The sequence below is a fragment of the Panthera onca genome, chromosome A3 (genome assembly GCF_046562875.1).
Source record: "Panthera onca isolate mPanOnc1 chromosome A3, mPanOnc1 haplotype 2, whole genome shotgun sequence".
Taxonomy (NCBI): Eukaryota; Metazoa; Chordata; class Mammalia; order Carnivora; family Felidae; genus Panthera; species Panthera onca.
The window spans coordinates 80163176-80181118 of record NC_138341.1 but is presented as its reverse complement, the minus strand read 5'-3'; the positions used below and the strand labels follow the sequence as shown (position 1 = coordinate 80181118).

General features: G+C 34.3%; 1 protein-coding gene across 4 annotated transcripts in view; it reads left to right on the top strand.

Annotated features, from left to right (window-relative positions):
• AFF3 (ALF transcription elongation factor 3) overlaps window positions 1-17943 on the top strand; it is a 571024-nt gene that overhangs the window by 389303 nt on the left and 163778 nt on the right. For all 4 annotated transcript variants that reach the window (XM_060645344.3, XM_060645354.3, XM_078444386.2 and 1 more), the window contains one exon: window positions 6539-6590. In XM_060645344.3, the coding sequence (XP_060501327.1) occupies window positions 6539-6590 (52 nt within the window). The remainder of the gene's footprint in view (window positions 1-6538; window positions 6591-17943) is intronic.

Here is a 17943-nt window from a genome sequence, read left to right as displayed (position 1 = left end):
AAAAGCAATGAAAAACAGATGGCAGAGAATTAGACCTGCAAAGACTTGAGAGATTGGAATTACCAAGACCAAAATACAAAACAAGAGTGCTTACTTTAATTTCAATAAATAAAAGAGAAGATTGAAAATGTGGTAAAGAAAGAGAAGATTTGAAGACATACTAATCAGAACCTCTATAATTGAGAAAATAAAAATAGAAAATAAGAATTCCTTAGGCTTAACAGCAGACGATTGGACATCACTGAAGAAAAAAGTAATGAATTGCAAAATTGGACTTAAGCAATTATCTAGAATGCAGCCTAGAGAAATGGAAAATACAAAATGGAAGTTAAGAAACATGAGGGACAGGGGCACCCAGGTGATTTAGTTGGTTGAGTGTCTGACTTGGTTTTGGCTCAAGTCATGGTCCAAGGGTCGTGGGGTTGAGCCACATGTCAGGCTCTGCACTGAGTGTGGAGCCTGCTTAAGATTCTCTCTCTTCCTTTGCCCCTGTCCCCAGCTCTTGCACTTTCTCTGTCCTCCCCCTTGCCCCTGTGGCCAAAAAAAAAAGTAAAAGAAAAGAACATAAGGGATAAAGTGAGAGGTCTAATGTATATTCAACTAGAATTCCAGAAGGAGCTAAGGGAACAGAGTAAATATTAAAGGAGAAAGCGGCTGAAAATTTTCCAGAATTGAAAGACACTACCACACAGATTGAAAGAACTCAATGAATATTAAACAGGATAAATAAAAAGAGGTCCACACTAGACACATTATAGTTAAACTGAAAATCACAAAGATAAAAAAGTCTTAAAATACCCTTTAATATCTTCAGAAAAGCAACAATTAGACTTCCAGTTGACTTCTCAATGGTAGCAATAGGATCTAGCAGACAGCAAATTTATAACTTCACTTTTGTGTATGTGGAAAATGACAAGTTGATTCTCAAATGTATGTGATATAACAAAGGGCTAAGAATAGCTCAGACACTCCTGAAGAAGAACAAGGTTGGAGCCTGGCCTTACTAGTATTAAAAATAAGTACATATTTTTTAGCTTAGTAATGAAGATAGTAATAGACAAATTGATCAATGAAACAGAAGACCCAGAAACAGATCCACAAATGTGTGAAAACTAGATTTATTACAGAGCTGATAATGTAGACCAATGGAGAAAGAATGGGCTTCTAAATAAATAGTACCAGAATAATTGATTATCTATAGGGATAAAAAATGAAATTAATATACCACACCATATACAAAAACTTTTCCAGGTATTTTTTAAAGACCTAAATGTTAATATTAAAATTCTATACTTTCAAAAGATAATATAGAACATCTTTATGATATATTTATTAAAATAAAAAAGATATCAAATAAAAGAAAATGTTGATAAATTCATGTACATTAATATTGAGAACTTATAATCATCCAAAGATACCAGAAAAGGAGTAGAAAGACTCCCACTGGAAGAAATTATTTAAGGAGAGTCTCTGTGTGTGCATGTATATATGTGACAGGAGATTTGTATCAAGAAAATAGTTATTTTCTTCTATGAATTAAAAAAAACAATACTACAAAAAATTTTTAAGGGTTTAAAGAGAATGTCACAGAGAGCAAGCACAATATATCTCCTCATTGGTACTCAGATATGCAAACACCACAATGAAATTACATTTTACATTATTATGTTAGAAAAGCCTTTTAAATCTTAACTATAAGTTAATTTGGAAACCAGTTTAAGATTCTCCAGTAAAGTTAAGAATATATAAGCCCCACGTCTCAGAACTCCTAACACATGCACAAAGAAGGAGGTTCATGAATGTGTGTAATTACATCATTCTAATGAAAAAAACTTAAATGTCCATCAAGAGTCAAATGAGTAAGGAAATGATGGTAGATTCTTATAAGGGGTTGCTGCACCACAGTGAGAATGATCAACACCACAATACATCATGATGGCTGACTCTCAAAATCATAATGTTGGGTGACAGAAGGAAGTCTCAGAAGAATGCATACAGTATGATTCCATTTACATAAAATTTAAAATCAGACAAAACTGAAGAATATTTTATTTGCTAATGAATACATGGATGGTAAAAGCTATTAAGAAAAGAAAAGGAATGATTAACACAAGATTCCATTTCCAGATAGCTGGTGGGGATGGCAGAAATAGAAGGTTTCTGGGTTATTTCTTGGTAATACCCACTTCCTGGCCTGGAAGATGTTTTCAAAGTTAACTCATTTTAATTTTTAAAACTTCATGTGTACACTTTCATATACATATACATTTTATGTACATTAAATGCATACCCTATTGAACATTTTTTTAAGGAAAAGTATAGCCTTTACTTGAGACAGATTAACATGTGGCATGATGAAATGTAAGAATGGGAATACATTTGACTGAAATGCCAGGAACACTTGCCTTCATTTGGGTTTATGACATTCCTTTCTGTACACATCCAGTCTTACTTCTTGGTTCTTTAGTGACTAATATTTAATCATTATAATATTATAAATCCTATTATTCATTGGTTTGTAATTTTTCTAATTGGCCTATAGGCAATTCCAAAAATTAAATTATTAATTAAATTAATATTAATGAGGGTGACTCATTAATAATTACTGAAGAGAATATAAATATTTTAAATCTTGGCTATGTAGAAGGAAACGTATAGCTGTGCAGAGTTGTGTACAGTGGAGAGAGGGAAGGCAGGAGGGAAGAATAGATGAATGAATTTCCACATTTCACATAGTATACAGGAAAAGATACTGTCAATAGTTGATTAATCAAGAAATAGAAGGTTAAACTTAAGGTTATAAATACCCAGTAGAGGCACTAAAAGTAGTAATAGACTAGTAAGAATTGTAAGCAGAGATGGTAGTATATTAAGTACCTTAAGTCTCATCTTTGATAACAGAAATCGTTACACAGTCTAAAGTCATTACATCTAGAAACAAGTATATCACTGAGCATAGTTGTTGAAGGGCTAACATAACTAAAAACAAAAGCTAGCAAAGTCAACACTGCAAACATGGATTACTTTCATTTTAAAGAAAAGTCATAGGGGTGCCTGGGTGGCTCAGGTCCTGATCTCATGGTTCTTGGGTTGGAGCCCCATGTCAGACTCTGCACTACCAGCATGGAGATTCTTGGGATTCTTGCTCTCTCCTCTCTCTCTGCCCCTCCCCTGCTCGCGCTTTCTCTCTCTCTCTCAAAATAAATAAAATAAACTTCAAAAAAAAAAAAAAAAAGAAAAGTTATAGTATAGCAACTTCCCTCTGCAGCAGAATACAGCTTAACGCAGGTGTATTTTTATTCCCTTTCAACAGTCTGTAGTCCACCTTGTAGCACTGTTGATGGAGAGTGCATACTCCAGGAGTGCAGTCATGTTCTGTGTTTAAAGAGCATGAATTAGGTATTATTTATCTTTATGCTTGCTAGAGTGCCCAGCGTTTAAGTCCTCAGTGCATTTATTGGATTAAAAGTGTAGCTACTGTCATTTTTTTTTAAGTGGCCTATTGGGGCCATCAAGCTGTTTCATACCTCAAACTGTATATTCATCTCAGTGGTGAGTGTACCTTTCTCCTCTTCCTCCACTACTGTAACAGGGATTCTGTATTCATGACAGGTCATGAGACAGAAGACCTATATGAAGCATGTAGTATATGTTTAAGTACTGTGGAAGGCTCAAGTAGACAAATATGGAGCATCAAACTGAAAGTATGCATATAATATACATATATACATACCTATGCGTTTACATGTGTATGTAGATATATATATCCTATGGCTCATTTTTTGTGCCCTCTTCCTCTCTGTAATTATATTTCCACATGCAAAATAACCACACTGCTCCTGAGCCATTCTTTTATGTCCAGTTTCTTAATGATCAATACAGAGACCAGTGTGGTATCTATCATGAAAACAGCTGAAATAACCAGGGTGACCCCAACAAGTCTTCTTTGGTGGCTGCAGGGAAACATCTGAGCATCCAACTAAGAATTTTTTTGTCAAGAGTTTTCTAGTATACATTTATTATTTTCCCTTGGGTCCTGAAAAAGAGACTATGATTCTTAATGGCTTATGTACTTAAACATTTCAAGTTAACTTCAGAAATTGCATCACCTAAAATTTCGAGATGTTGAGAATTTTATGTCTTATTCTTTGTGAATGACAAACACAGCTTTAATCCCTGTCTTCTCCATTCTGAGCTTACTTTTCCCCCAGAAAGATTAATTCATTATCAGCACCAAAGTCAGAGAACACTCTCTCTAGGACCATCTATAAATGCCCTGTTTGGCCCCATTGTATCCTTCCTATTCTGTTTTTCCCTGTTGCCACAACATAAGTGCTGCTAAGAGCAGAGATCATCAGCTGCAGCTTTGTCCCTGAGCTGATCCAGCCCACAATTCCTGCAGCCCCCAGATCCCATGTGCACTAAGGCCTGTACCCTATCAGCCTGCAGTTTATCTGACAGCATTGTTGCTCAAGGTAAAACATACTTATTCAAACATCCAAATAATTGTCTCTGTTTATATTATTGATTTTCTGGGTTTTTGACAGAAGTTGTTTAGCAATGTTTACTATTGCCTGCTGCTCCTGAACCTGCTGTTTTACATTCTTGATTAAGATTTTATGTGGGGTTATTACCAGTGGCTATAAACTCAGGAAAGTAAACAATTTTCCCAAATTAAAGGGGAAAATACATCAATATGTTTCAGAAATTAAACCTCCATTTAGTTTTGTCTTACATAATGCAGGTGTTACAGCTCTTATTTTGGCATTCTGGCAGGAAGCATGGTTACTTAGTGGAAAAATGATTCTGGAAAGAACTAAATTAGGTTATTTTCCAGCACTAGAACCAGTTGATGAGGACTTACATGTCTCCTATATAAGTACACCACAGACTGGCCTGGAAGACAAAAATATAGTATCAAACTATGAGCTTGAAAGCAAGTTTGTTTATTTGCTGCCTCTACTTTTATTTCAAAATGGATTCCTGTGTACTGGGGCTTTGTCTAATCAGTGTTTGTTATCAAGGCACCTAAACCAATTTTGTGGCTTTTTAACAAAGTGACTGTCCCTCATGGTTTTTCTGGCACTGTGTAGACATATTAACAGAGTTATATCTGAGATAGATGTGTGAACTATATATGTAACTGTGCCTTTTTTCCCTCACAACTCTTTAATTTTCTATTTAAAAAAGGAGAAATTGTAAAGTTTCCTTTTTTTAAGTTTATTTTGAGAGAGAGAGAAAACCGGTGGGCGGGGTTGGGGGGGGGGTGCGGGACAGAGAATGGACAGAGGATCCAAAGCAGGCTCTGTGCTGACGATACAGAGCCCAACACAGGGCTTGAACTCATGAACCGTGAGATCATGACTTGAGCCAAAGTCAGACACCTAGCTGACTGAGCCACCCAGGATCCCCTGTAAAATTTACTTTTGAGTTCAGTTTGGGTGATATCTTTGGAATGTGTTCATCATGAAAATAAGTTAAACATAATTACATCATATTAATCATGTAATCATTCCTGAGACTAGGTGACCACAAGCTAATGTCACCTGCTGACAAGGGAGGCCCATCTAGTGCCATTGGCCTGAGGTTCTACAAGATGTTTAGGCCTGACTTGAAAGGGCAAAGCAAAAGCAAGTGGCCACCATCAAGCCCATTTCTTACAACCCACAACCTTTTCTAGGCTTTACTCAACTGTTAGCACCACACAATCATCATAACTCTAGCCGACTCACACTTGCAAGTCATGACCCTCCCCCTTCCTTCCCCTAGCCTCAAGGAAATAAAAAGAAGCACCTTACAAAATAAGGATGCATGGTTCAAACCCTCAATGGCCAAGGATCGAAGAATTACATTATGTCTATTGCTAGAAGAATTTGCCATTTAAAACTACTAAAAGTGAACTGGTTCCAGACTCCCTTAATTAAAACCTACTAAGTGTTTGATGACCACAAACCACAGAAACATTTCTTTAGCTAGACTTTCAAATGGTCTGGAAGGATTTCTGGTTTATACCTTATTCTGCATTAATTCAGGGGTCCCCAAAAGCTTCTACCAGGACTTTCAGTGGGTATACATCTTGGGGATCTTGTAATCTATCAGTGTTCCGTACAGTTCTCTCCTCCACCTTCTTATGGAACCTGACCTGCTTGTATTAGCAAAAGGGATCAAAGGTCAAAATGCCTTGCATGTTAGAATGCTAATGGAGTTTATTTCCTTAAATTGTCTGTAAAATGAAATGGAAGGAAACAGGTTCCATCTGTAAGATATTCATCTTTTGGCAGGGTCTCCACTCTGAACCTCTGGTTGTTTGCAAACAGCTCCTAGTACCTACTCACAGATCCATGCCTGGGCAATTGTAATACAAAGAAGAAATTACTTGACAGTCCGGTTCTCAGACAATAAAAAGATGTTTTAAAAGCCTCCTGCTGCACATTTTGAAAGATTTTTAATAGGAGCATTGAAATATATTTAATCTCTCTTAAATCTTAAAGACCGTAACACTCACATGTTGACATTTTTTGTCTGCTTCCTTTTTAAGAGAAAGGTGATGCTGAGCCAGAGAGTCCTGACAATGGCACATCGAATACATCGTAAGTCTCTTTCCTGTTTCTATCCAGATAATATGTCTGTAGTATGAAACAGTGCAAATATCACGTAAGAGTAATAATAATAATGGAAGGAAGCCTGTGGTTCTCTTTCTCATGATGATGTCTTTCAATGCTTTTGGGTGTGGACACATTTTGAGGTCTTTCTTATGCTTTAGCACAGTAAGAGTAATCTTAAAAATGTAAATACTCCTCCTGATAAAATAGAAATGTAGTAAGATTTCAGGGTGTGTGTCATTGGGGAGAAAGGAGACAAACCCTTTAGAATTTGGTTGGAGATTTTCAGCCCTGTCCTAAATAACTGTGTGACTTTTCATATATACTGGGAGGTATTCTGTCGTACACACGATGAAGTACCAATCAATGTCATTTTAAAAGCCTGCCATCTCCAACCTCACCTTGGAATTGTGTGAAAAATACGATGATGAATATCTCTGGAATCTCAAATTTGTCATGTTTTTGAATTTACAAACGCAATTTTAAAAACATAAGAAAAGGCACTTAGAAAGCATGTGTTCCTCACTCTCTATTTTTTGTCTTTTTCCTCTCAGTACTCAAAGAATCCAAGTGTATTTTTAATGATTAATTTGATACCAAATTTATATCCCAAAGTTTAAATAAAATAATTCACGAGCTAGCAAATTACTTTAGCTTCACAGGAATCAGTCACAGGTTGGCTCCTTAAGAATCTTTATTTTTATTACTCTGAGGGGCAAGATAAGTTTTCTTATTATGAGACAGCTTTGTGAATTTATCTATGTGTGAGCCAGTGCTCATATTGCTCAGCATCTAAAATGCTATTCATTAGATACCACACCTCGTGATACAATATTATTGAATGTCTTATTTTGTCCAAGATCTGTTTCTCATTCTAGGAAGATCCTTTGGTGTATATCAGAGGGCTATATATTTCACAAAGGATATAATTACATGTTTGTCTTTCTTAAAATATTGTCCTAAAAATTCTGAATAGTTCTACTGTCATGATTTCTGATGATATAATGAATGTGACTAGTCTTAAGTGGTTCAAATAGTACTAATTTTTAAATTTTTGTGCTGCAAAATATAATGGGAAAAGGGTTTTAATGCCATCTGGAGGCATTCTAGAGAACTGAAAAGGGTAGAATCATTTCAAAATTTGGTTCTTTTGAGTAACATTTGTAACTGGATAAGAATCAATATACTAGACTATAAGCTGTTTGGGGATAAGTTCTATAATTTTATAAAAATGCGTATTATTGTAGAAACAAGAATTTTTCAAATTCTCATTAACAAAATGGTTTTAAAAACAAAGGAACATATAAAGTATGTTGAAGAACTGCTAACATCCCACATTTAATTTTACAAATTTTAAAATCACATTTAATACACATCCTAGTTTTGTTAATGCAGTTTGATGTACTATTAGTTCTTCTTCTCTTATGCTTTCTAAAAAGCCTATTCTCTATAAAAAATTGGTTTCCTTATGTTAGTTTCTTATTAAAATAAATATGTTGTTTGAGGAATTCTTTTAAACCCTCTGGAGATGCCAGAATGGTAAAAACTTGAAGTATCATCCCACATTCATCATCTACCTCACATCTGCCTCTTGAACTAGAAGTAGCAAAATAAAGTCTTAGGTTGAAAGGGTTTTTCTTTAAAAAGTGGAGAATTCTGAACTTGAACCCTCTAACTAGTTCTCTCATAATTTGGCAAGAGGAAGAACATATTATGAACAAAGAGCGATGACTCAGGATGCCTGAGATTTGTGTAGCATTTTATATTTTCTGTGCAGTACCTTATTTGAGCTTTACTTAGGTAGACGGGTAGGGCAGGAGCAATATCCTTATTTTATAATACAAGGAATCTAGGATCAGGAAAGTCATTTGAATTAAGTTAAAAAAGTTAAGACACAGATCAGTTATTTTGCTTTTTTGCCCATTTACCAAACTGAGGGGTGAGTAGATCAAAGGAGACAAAGGAAAGCCTTGAGTCAGAATCAAGTTGAAAAACTGTGATCAGATTATTTGTTAAAATAATAAAACTAATACATTAGTTTTATTTTGCTAAGGCTGCCATAACATAGTACCGCAAACTGGGTTCCTTAAACAACAGTAATTTTTTGTCTCATAGTTCTGCAGGCTGGAAGTCTAAGATCAGTCAGTAGGATTGGTTTCTTCTGTGAAGGAGGGATCTGCTGTCCCAGCCTTTGTTTTACAGATGGCCATATTCCCCCTGTGTTTCTTCACATAGTCTTCCTTCTGTGTATGTCTCTGATCCAAATTTCTCCTTTTATAAAAATACCAGTTATATTGGATTAGGGCCCACCCTAATGGTTTCGTGTTTATTACCCCTATAAAGACCCTGTCTCCATATAAGGTTACACTATGAAGTATTGGAGTCCAGGACTTCAACATGAGAATTTTGTGGGGAAACCGTTCAACCCATAACATTAAGGCTCAAAACAACCAGAAGGATACAGAAGTCAGGTCAGGAGAATGGGGAATGTATAGATGCCAGGATATTAAGTAAGGTGTAAGAACCCAAGTAAAACAGACCAGCAGTGATGAGTTCCTTTGTTGCTGAAGGGGTGAAGAAGCAAAGCAAAGAAAAGTGTAGATAACGTACACACAAAAACATGGGGAAAGATACCTCTTTAACATCCATGGTTTAATGGGACAAACTCAGCTTCAGTAATGCTTATACATTCATCTGTCTGTATAATTCAGTGACCCTGTAATGAAGCTATTATATGAGTTTAAATTATAGCATTTAATTGGGAGTGTCCCCACAGGGAGCTCATTTCCTAAAGAAGCATCTTTCCTCCTCAGCCTCTTTTAAAGCAAGAGATTAGCATTATTTACAATGGCCAAGACATGGAAACAAACCAAGTGATCACTAATGGATGAACTGATAAAGAAAATGTGATGTACATACACACACACACATATACACACACAATAGAATATTATTTGACCATAAAAAATGAAGGAAATCCTGCCATTTTCAACAACAGGGATGGACCTTGAAGGCATTACGCCAAGCGAAATAAGTCAGACAAAGACAAATGCCATATGATCTCAGTATATATGCGGAATCCTAAAAAAAAAAAAAAAAAAAAAAACAGATTTGTGGTTGCCGGAGATAGGAACCAGGGGAGTGAGGGATGAGCAAAATAGGGGAAGGTGGTTAAAACCTACAAATTTCCAGTTGTAAAATAAGTCCTGGGGATACAATGTACACCTTGACGACTATAGTTGATAGTACTCTATTGTATATTTGAAAGTTGCTAAAAGAATAGTTCTTAGAAGTTCTCAAACCAAGAAAACAAATTATAACTATGTGTGGTTGTGGATGTTAACTAGACATTGTGGTAATCATTTCACAGTATATACATATAGTTGACCCCTGAACAACATAGGTTTGTAATGCACAGATCTGCTTATATGTGGGGTTTTTTTCAATAAATACAGTACTGTAAATGTAATTTTTCTTCCTTATGACTTTCCCAATAACATTTTCTTTTTCCTAGCTTACTTTATTGTACCAATACAGTATATAAATCATATAACATACAATATATGTGTTACTTGACTGTTTATGCTATCAGTAAGGCTTCCAATCACCAGTACACTATTAGTTAAGTTTTGGGGGAGTCAAAAGTTATACATGGATTTTTGACTGCCTGTGGGTTGGGGCATCAACCACATTTTTCAAGGGTCAACGGTATGTCAAATCATTATGCTGTACACCTTAAACTAATACATGAATGAATAAAAGCAGGAGATTAATCATAAGTTTTAGATAGTCATTGCTTGGTAGGACAGAATAGTCTGGATAATACATGAGGATTCCCTCAGGATGTATTATTTAATGATCCTATGAGTATTCATAAAGATGAAAGGTATAATTTATTCTTAACACACACACACACCATAAGTTAAAATTTCTGTGAGAGAAATTTATGTCAATAAATTATGTCAATAATTGGGGCGCCTTGGTGGCTCAGTTAGTTAAGCATTTGACTTTGGCTCAGATCATGATCTCACAGTTGGTGGGTTTGAGCCCCGCGTCAGGCTCTGTGTTGACAGCTCAGAGCCTGGAGCCTGCTTCAGATTCTGTCTCCCTCTGTGCCCCTCCCCTGCTCATGCTCTGTCTCTGTCTCTCTCTCAAAAATGAATAAACATTTTAAAATTTTAAGTTATATCAGTAATGGAAGAGATTATATTGGATTACCTCTCCTGTGGATAACTGTTATAAACTCTGGACAAAATATTTTTTCAACTATTTGAAGGTATTATTATATGCTGACTAAAAGAAGGCAGATAATGTTGGAAATTTGTTCCTTGAAAGAAGGAAATTGGACTGAGTGAATTGAGCTGGGTGAGATCTGCATTTATACAGCTTCTCCCTGAGGGTTCTTTCAATCCACAAAGAGCAACTAGAATTCAAGGAGAAAGCCACAGTCATATTTGCTTGAAGTGTCAGAAAATGGAGTTCAGGGCTGCCAGAGTAGATGGGCTTTAAGGGAGGAAGTTCCAAAAAGCAAAGAACCATATAAAATAGAGCTTCACTTCTTTCTATAAATTCTTCTCAATCCTTGGATGACCCCTAAACTGCATATATGTGGGGGAGATGCCAGTGAGCCCAGTGGAAGACAATAACTGGAAAGCTGAAAAACTGAGCAGAGATTTCAACTGCTGCCTAATGCCTACAACTACTGCCTGTAGAATTTGGAATTTGAATCCCATCCAATTATAAGAGCTTGGTAAACACCTTGAGGTTTTTTTCAAAACCTCAGAGGGGCTATGCCTTAATAAAGGACTAATCCTAAAACTAAAGACAAAACCAAAATGTCTTATAACAAAATGTAACACTAAGTACCCACAAGTTTCAGGCGATCAGCTAAGAATTTGAGAGAACAAAAAAAGTCTACGTTATTTAAAGGAAGAAAACAGACTCTAAAATCTCTATAATATATCATGACAACGTTCATTAACCAAAAATTAAAGGATATGTGAAGAAATAGGAAAATGTGATCCATAATCAAGAGAAAATGTTGTCTGTCGTAGACCTTGAGATGACCTAGATGTTGGAATTTTCAGATAAGAACTTTCAAGCATCTATTATAATATGTTCAAGGACATAAAGGAAAAAAACATTTTCATAATGACTGAAAGAAGGGAAACGGAAGCAATAAAGAAAGACCAAATGAAAATTCTGCAACTGAAAAGAACAATATTTGAAATGAAAATTTCACTAGATAGCCAATAAGAATTATCCAGTATGAAAAACAATGAGAACAAAGATTTAAAAGCAATGAACAGAGCCTCAATGCATTATGGGACAATATCAGGTAGTCTAATATACATGTACTTGGAGTCCCAGAAGGAAAAGGCAGAGAAAAGAGATCAGGAAAATATATGAAAAAATAATAACTGAATGCTTCCTAAACTGGGTAAAAAAATTAACTTACAAATACAGGAAGTTCAGCTAACCCTAAGAAGGATAAATACACATAAAACCACATCTTGAAACATAATCATACAATTCCTAAAAGCTAAAGATGAAGAGAAACTCTTGAAAGTTGCCAAGGAAAAATGACATATTATGTGCAGGGAAACAGCGTATAACTAACTGAAGGATTCCCATTAGAAACTTCAGACGCTAGAATATAGGGCAAAAACATCTTTAAAGTGCCGAAAAAGAAAACCAAAAAGATAAATAACTGTCAAGCCGTAATTCTGAATCTAGCAAAAATATCCTTCAAAACAGAAGGTGAAATAAAGACTCTTGGATGCACAAATTCAGAGAGGAATTCATTCCATTAGGCCTGTGCCACAAATGATGAAGGAAATTTGTCAGGCTGAGAGGTAATAAAATCAGATGGAAACTCAAACCTATAAGAAGGAAGTATATACAGGAGTAAATAAATATATATGTAAATATAAAAGATTATTTAATGTAAAAAATAAAATACTGTTTTGTGGGAGTTATGATGTATAGTTGACTGTTGAACAATGCAGGGGTTGGGGCACTAACCCCTCATGCATCAAAAATCCACATATAACTTTTGATTCCCCAGACTTAAGTACTAATACCTGCTGTTGACTGCAAGTCTTACGATGACATAGCTAACACATATTTTTATCTGTGTAATATACTGTATTCTTACAATAAAGTTAGCTAGAGAAAAAATTATTGTTAGAAAAATCATAAAGAAGAGAAAATATATTTACAGTATTTATTTTAAAAATCTCATATAAGTGGCTCTGTTCAGTTCAAACCCTTGTTCAAGGGTCAACTGTATATAGATGTAAAATAAATGACAAAAATCACACAAAGAATAAGAAAGTACTAATGGAATTGCATGACTACAAGATTCTTACATTTTATGTGAATTAGTGTAATATTATATCTAAGTTTGATGATAAGGATGCATAGTATAATACCTATAAAAAACACTAAAAACAAATACTTCCAAAAAAGCCTAGCTAAAATTAAGTCATTGGAGGAATTTTTTAAAAATACCAAAATCTTTGGTTAATACAATATATGAGAGGAAAGAAAGAATGGAAAGAAAAAACAGAAGGTGTCAATGTAAAAGAAATAGGAAAATAGTAAACCTAATCCCAGCTGTATCAATTAATTGCATTAAATGTAAAATAGACTAAAAACTCCAGTTAAAGGGCAAAGACTATCAAACTGGCATAAAATCAAGGCTTTCTGCTGTCTCTGAGATACACAATTTAAGAAAACATAAAAATCATAACTATGTATGTATTTACTAACAGATCTTTAAAGTATATACAATAATAGTTATAGGTTTTTAACATCCCTTTCTTCAGTAATCAGAAAAATTAAACAAAATATTAGCAAATATATAGAATATTTGGGCATATTAACCACTTTGACCTAATTGACATTTATAGAATACTACACCCAACAAGTGCAAGTTACAGAATCTTATCAAGTACACACAAAGCACTCACCAAGACAGACCTTACTGAGAGCAATAAAAGAAATACCAATAAATTCCATAGGATTAGAATCTTAGAGTATGTTTTATGATCACAGTATGAAACGGCAAAGAAATAATCTAGGTATTTGAGAGTTAAATAATATTTCTAAAAGTCTTTGAGTTAAAGAATAAATCATAAGCGAAATTAGAAAGTAATTTTAACTGAATGAAAATGAAAGTACAATTTATGAAAATTATAGGATTCACTAAAACAATAAACACACCAAAAAAGTTCGCAGCTTCGCATGCTTATATTTTAAAAAGAACAGCGTTGAACATCAATAACTTATGTTTCCACTTTCAGGAGCTAGAAAAAGAAGCATAAATTAAACCCAAGATAATTGTAAAGGTGTACATAATAAATAGGAATAGAAATTAACAAATAATAGAAAATTAATGAAGCCAAAATTGAGTTCTTTTAAAAGATTAATAAAATTAACAAACACTAATGATAATAATTAAGAAAAAAAGAGTGAAAACACAAATTACCAACATCAGCAATGAGAATAAGGGACATGAACACATATCCTGTAGAAATCTTGACAATAGTAACAATATTCTTAACTATTTCTAGCCAATCGATTTGACAGTTTACATGAAATAGTCAATTTCCTTAGCCACTCTGTAGAACAGTATGGAAATCCCTCAAAACACTAAAAACAGAACTACCCTATGATCCAGCAATTGCACTATTAGATATTTATTCAAAGTATACAAAAATATACATCTGAAAGGGAACATCACCCCAATGTTTATAGTAGTATTGTCAACAATAGCAAATTACGGAGAGAGTCCAAGTGTCCATCAACTGATGAATGAATAAAGATTGGTATGTATATACAATGGACTATTACTCAGCCATCAAGAAAGAAATCTTGCCATTTGCAACAATGTGAATGGAGCTAGACTGTATTATGTTAAGCAAAATAACAAAGAAGGACAAATACCATACGATTTCACTCATGTGGAATTTAAGAAACAAAACAGATGAACATATGGAAAGTGGGGAAGAGAAGAGAGGGACATAAATCACAAGAGACTCTTAATGATAGAGAACAAACTGTGGGTTGACGGAGGGAAGTGGGTGGGGATGGGTTAGATGGGTGATGGGTACTAAGGATAGCACTTGTGATTAGCACTGGGTGTTGTATGTAAGTGATGAATCACTGAATTCTACTCCTGAAACCAATATTGTACCATATGTTAACTAAAATTTAAATTAAAAAAAAAAGAAATAGTCCATTTCCTTGAAAATACACAATACCATAGCTGCCACAAGAAGATTTAGAAAATCTGAATGCCACTATGACTAATTTAAAAATTGAATTCATAATGAAAACTTTTCCACAAAGCAGACTCCTCCAGGGCTAGATCGTTTCATAGGTAAATTTTCTCAAAACTTTAAATGATGCCAATGAAATACCAACAAATAAACTGCCAGTCTTACAGAAACTCCTTCAGAAGGTAGGGGAAGAAAAACTACACAGTTATTATATAAAGCCAGTATAACCCTGATACCAACATCTGACATAAACCTTATAAGAAAAGAAAATAATAATCCAGTATCCCTCATAAACATTCCAAAATTCCTTTTAAAATATTAGCATGTATAATCCAGTGATATATGAGAAAATATGATTATGACTAAGTGGGTCATAGTTAAGTGGGGTTTATCACAGGCATGCATGGTTGGTTTAACAGAAAAATTAATTAATGTATTTTACCATATCAATAGAATAAAGGAGAAAAATCATCTATGATCCTCTAAATAGATGGAGATAAACCATTTGGCATAATTAACACCCATTTATGATTTTTTTAATCTCAGCAAACTAGGACTGGAAGGGAACTTAATCTAATAAAGGGCATATACAATAAAAAAACCTACCACTATCATATTTAATGATGAAACACCAAACACTTTCCTCCTAAGATCAGAAACATAGCAATGATGTCTGTGCTTATCACCTCTATTCAACATTGTACTGGAAGTTCTAGTCAGTGCAATAAGGCAAGAAAAGGAAATAACAGACATAAAGATTGAAAAGAATGATTGTTGATACAGAAAATCCTCAGAAATCTAATAAACAACTAATAAAATCAATGAACGAATTTGGCAAGGTCAGTATACAAAACTCAGTTGTGTTTTTACTTATTAGCAGTAAGCAATTAGAAAATGAAATTTTAAAAGGAATTTCATTTACAATGACAAAATAAATCATAAATTTAGCAAAAGACATGAGGCCTGTACACTGAAAACTATAAAACATCGATGAGGGAAATTTAAGACCTAAATAAATGGACAGATGTTCATGAATTGGAAGCTTTGATTATGTTAACATGTCAGTTCTTTTCATATTGTTCTATAGATTCAACACAATCTTGATCAAAAGGCTAGCAGGACACTTTTCTAGAAAATGACAAGTTGACTCTAAATTTTTATAAAAAAGCAAAGGACCTAAGTAGCCAAAACCATCTTGAAGAACAAGGTTGAAGGCCTTATAGTTCGTGATTTCACGACTTAAAAGCTGAAGTAATTTAATGTAATGTGGCATTGACATGAGGACAGACAAATCAATAGAGCAAAATACAGTCTCAAATAGACCCATACCTATATGGTCTATTGATTTTTTACAGAATCACCAAGCAGTTCAGTGGGAAAAGCCAAATACTTTCAATAAATACTATTGGAACAACTTGCTGGGGAAAAAATATGAATCTCACACCATATAAAATTGAGATGGATCATAAACTTCCATATAAAGGCTGAAGCTATAAAGCTTCTAGAGCAAAACATAGGAGAGTATCTTCACATGCTGGGATAGGCAAAGATGTCTCACAGAGGTCACAAAAAACACATGATATAAAAGAAAATCCTGATGAACTGGACTTCATCAAAATTAAAAATATATTCTCATCAAAATGACAAGGCAAGGCACAAGCTGGGAGAATATATTTGCAATACATATATCTGAAAAATAATTTGTATCCAGAATATATAAGGAACTCCAACAATTCAATAACAAAATGATAAGGAAACAGATGTTTTAAATGGGCAACCTCCTCGAACAGACAAAAGAAGATACACAGATGGCTAATAAGCAGCTAAAAGATGCATTTCATTTTAATGACTTAAAAGATGTCATTTCAATAACACTCATCTTCAGGGAAATACAAATTAAAGCCACAATGAGATACCACTACACAACTGCTAGAATGGCTAAAATTTAAAAGACTGATAACACCAAATAGTGGCAAAGATATGGAGCAGTTGGAAGTCTCATGCATTGCTGGTGGAAAAGTAAAATGGCATAATCATTTTTGAAAACCATGTGGCTATTTCTTATACACATTTATTGCATGACCCAGCAATTAAACACATACTTATTGTATGACCCAGCAATTCTATTTGTAGGCATTCATGCAGGAAAAATGGAAAACATGTATTCTTTAAAATATTTGTACATTTTAGTGGTTTTATTCATGGTAGTCAAAAACTGGAAACAACCCCAATATCCATCAGCTGGTGAATGGATAAATAATTGTGGTATATTCACACAATTGAGTACTTCTAATCAAAAGTCAACAAACTTCCCAACTGGATCTGTAGATTCAATGTAATCCCAATCAAAATTGTAGCAAGTTATTTTGTAGGTATCAACAAACTGATCCTAATGTTTATATGGAGAGGCAGAAGACCCAGAAGAGCCAATGCAGGAGGAGAAGAACAAAGTTGGAGGACTTAAACTGCCCACTCCAAGACTTACTATAAAGCTACAGTAATCAAGACAGTGTGGTATTGGCAAAAGAAGAGAGAAATAGATCAATGGAACAACATAGACCCACATAAATATAGTCAACTAATCTTTGACAAAGGAGCAAAGACAGTACAATGGAGCAAAGTCTTTTCAACAAATGGTGCTGGAACAGCTGGATATCCACATAGAAAAAAGTGAATCTAGACAGCCCCTCACAAAAATTAACTCTAAATGGGTTATAGACCTAAATATAAACCACAAAACTATAAAACTCCTAGAAGGTAATATAGGAGAAAACCTAGATGACCTTGGGTATGGTGACAATTTTTTAGATACACCACCAAAGGCACAATCCATTAAAGCAATAATTGATAAACTGGACTTCATTGAAATTAAAAATGCCTGGTCCCTGAAAAACAATATGAAAAGAATGAGAAGATGAGAATAAGAAGACAAGTCAATGTCAAGTGGATAAGACTGGGAGAAAATGCTTATAAAAGACACATCTGATAAAGGACTGGTACCCAAAATATATAAAGAATTTTTAAAACTCAACAATAAGAAAACAACCCAATTTAAA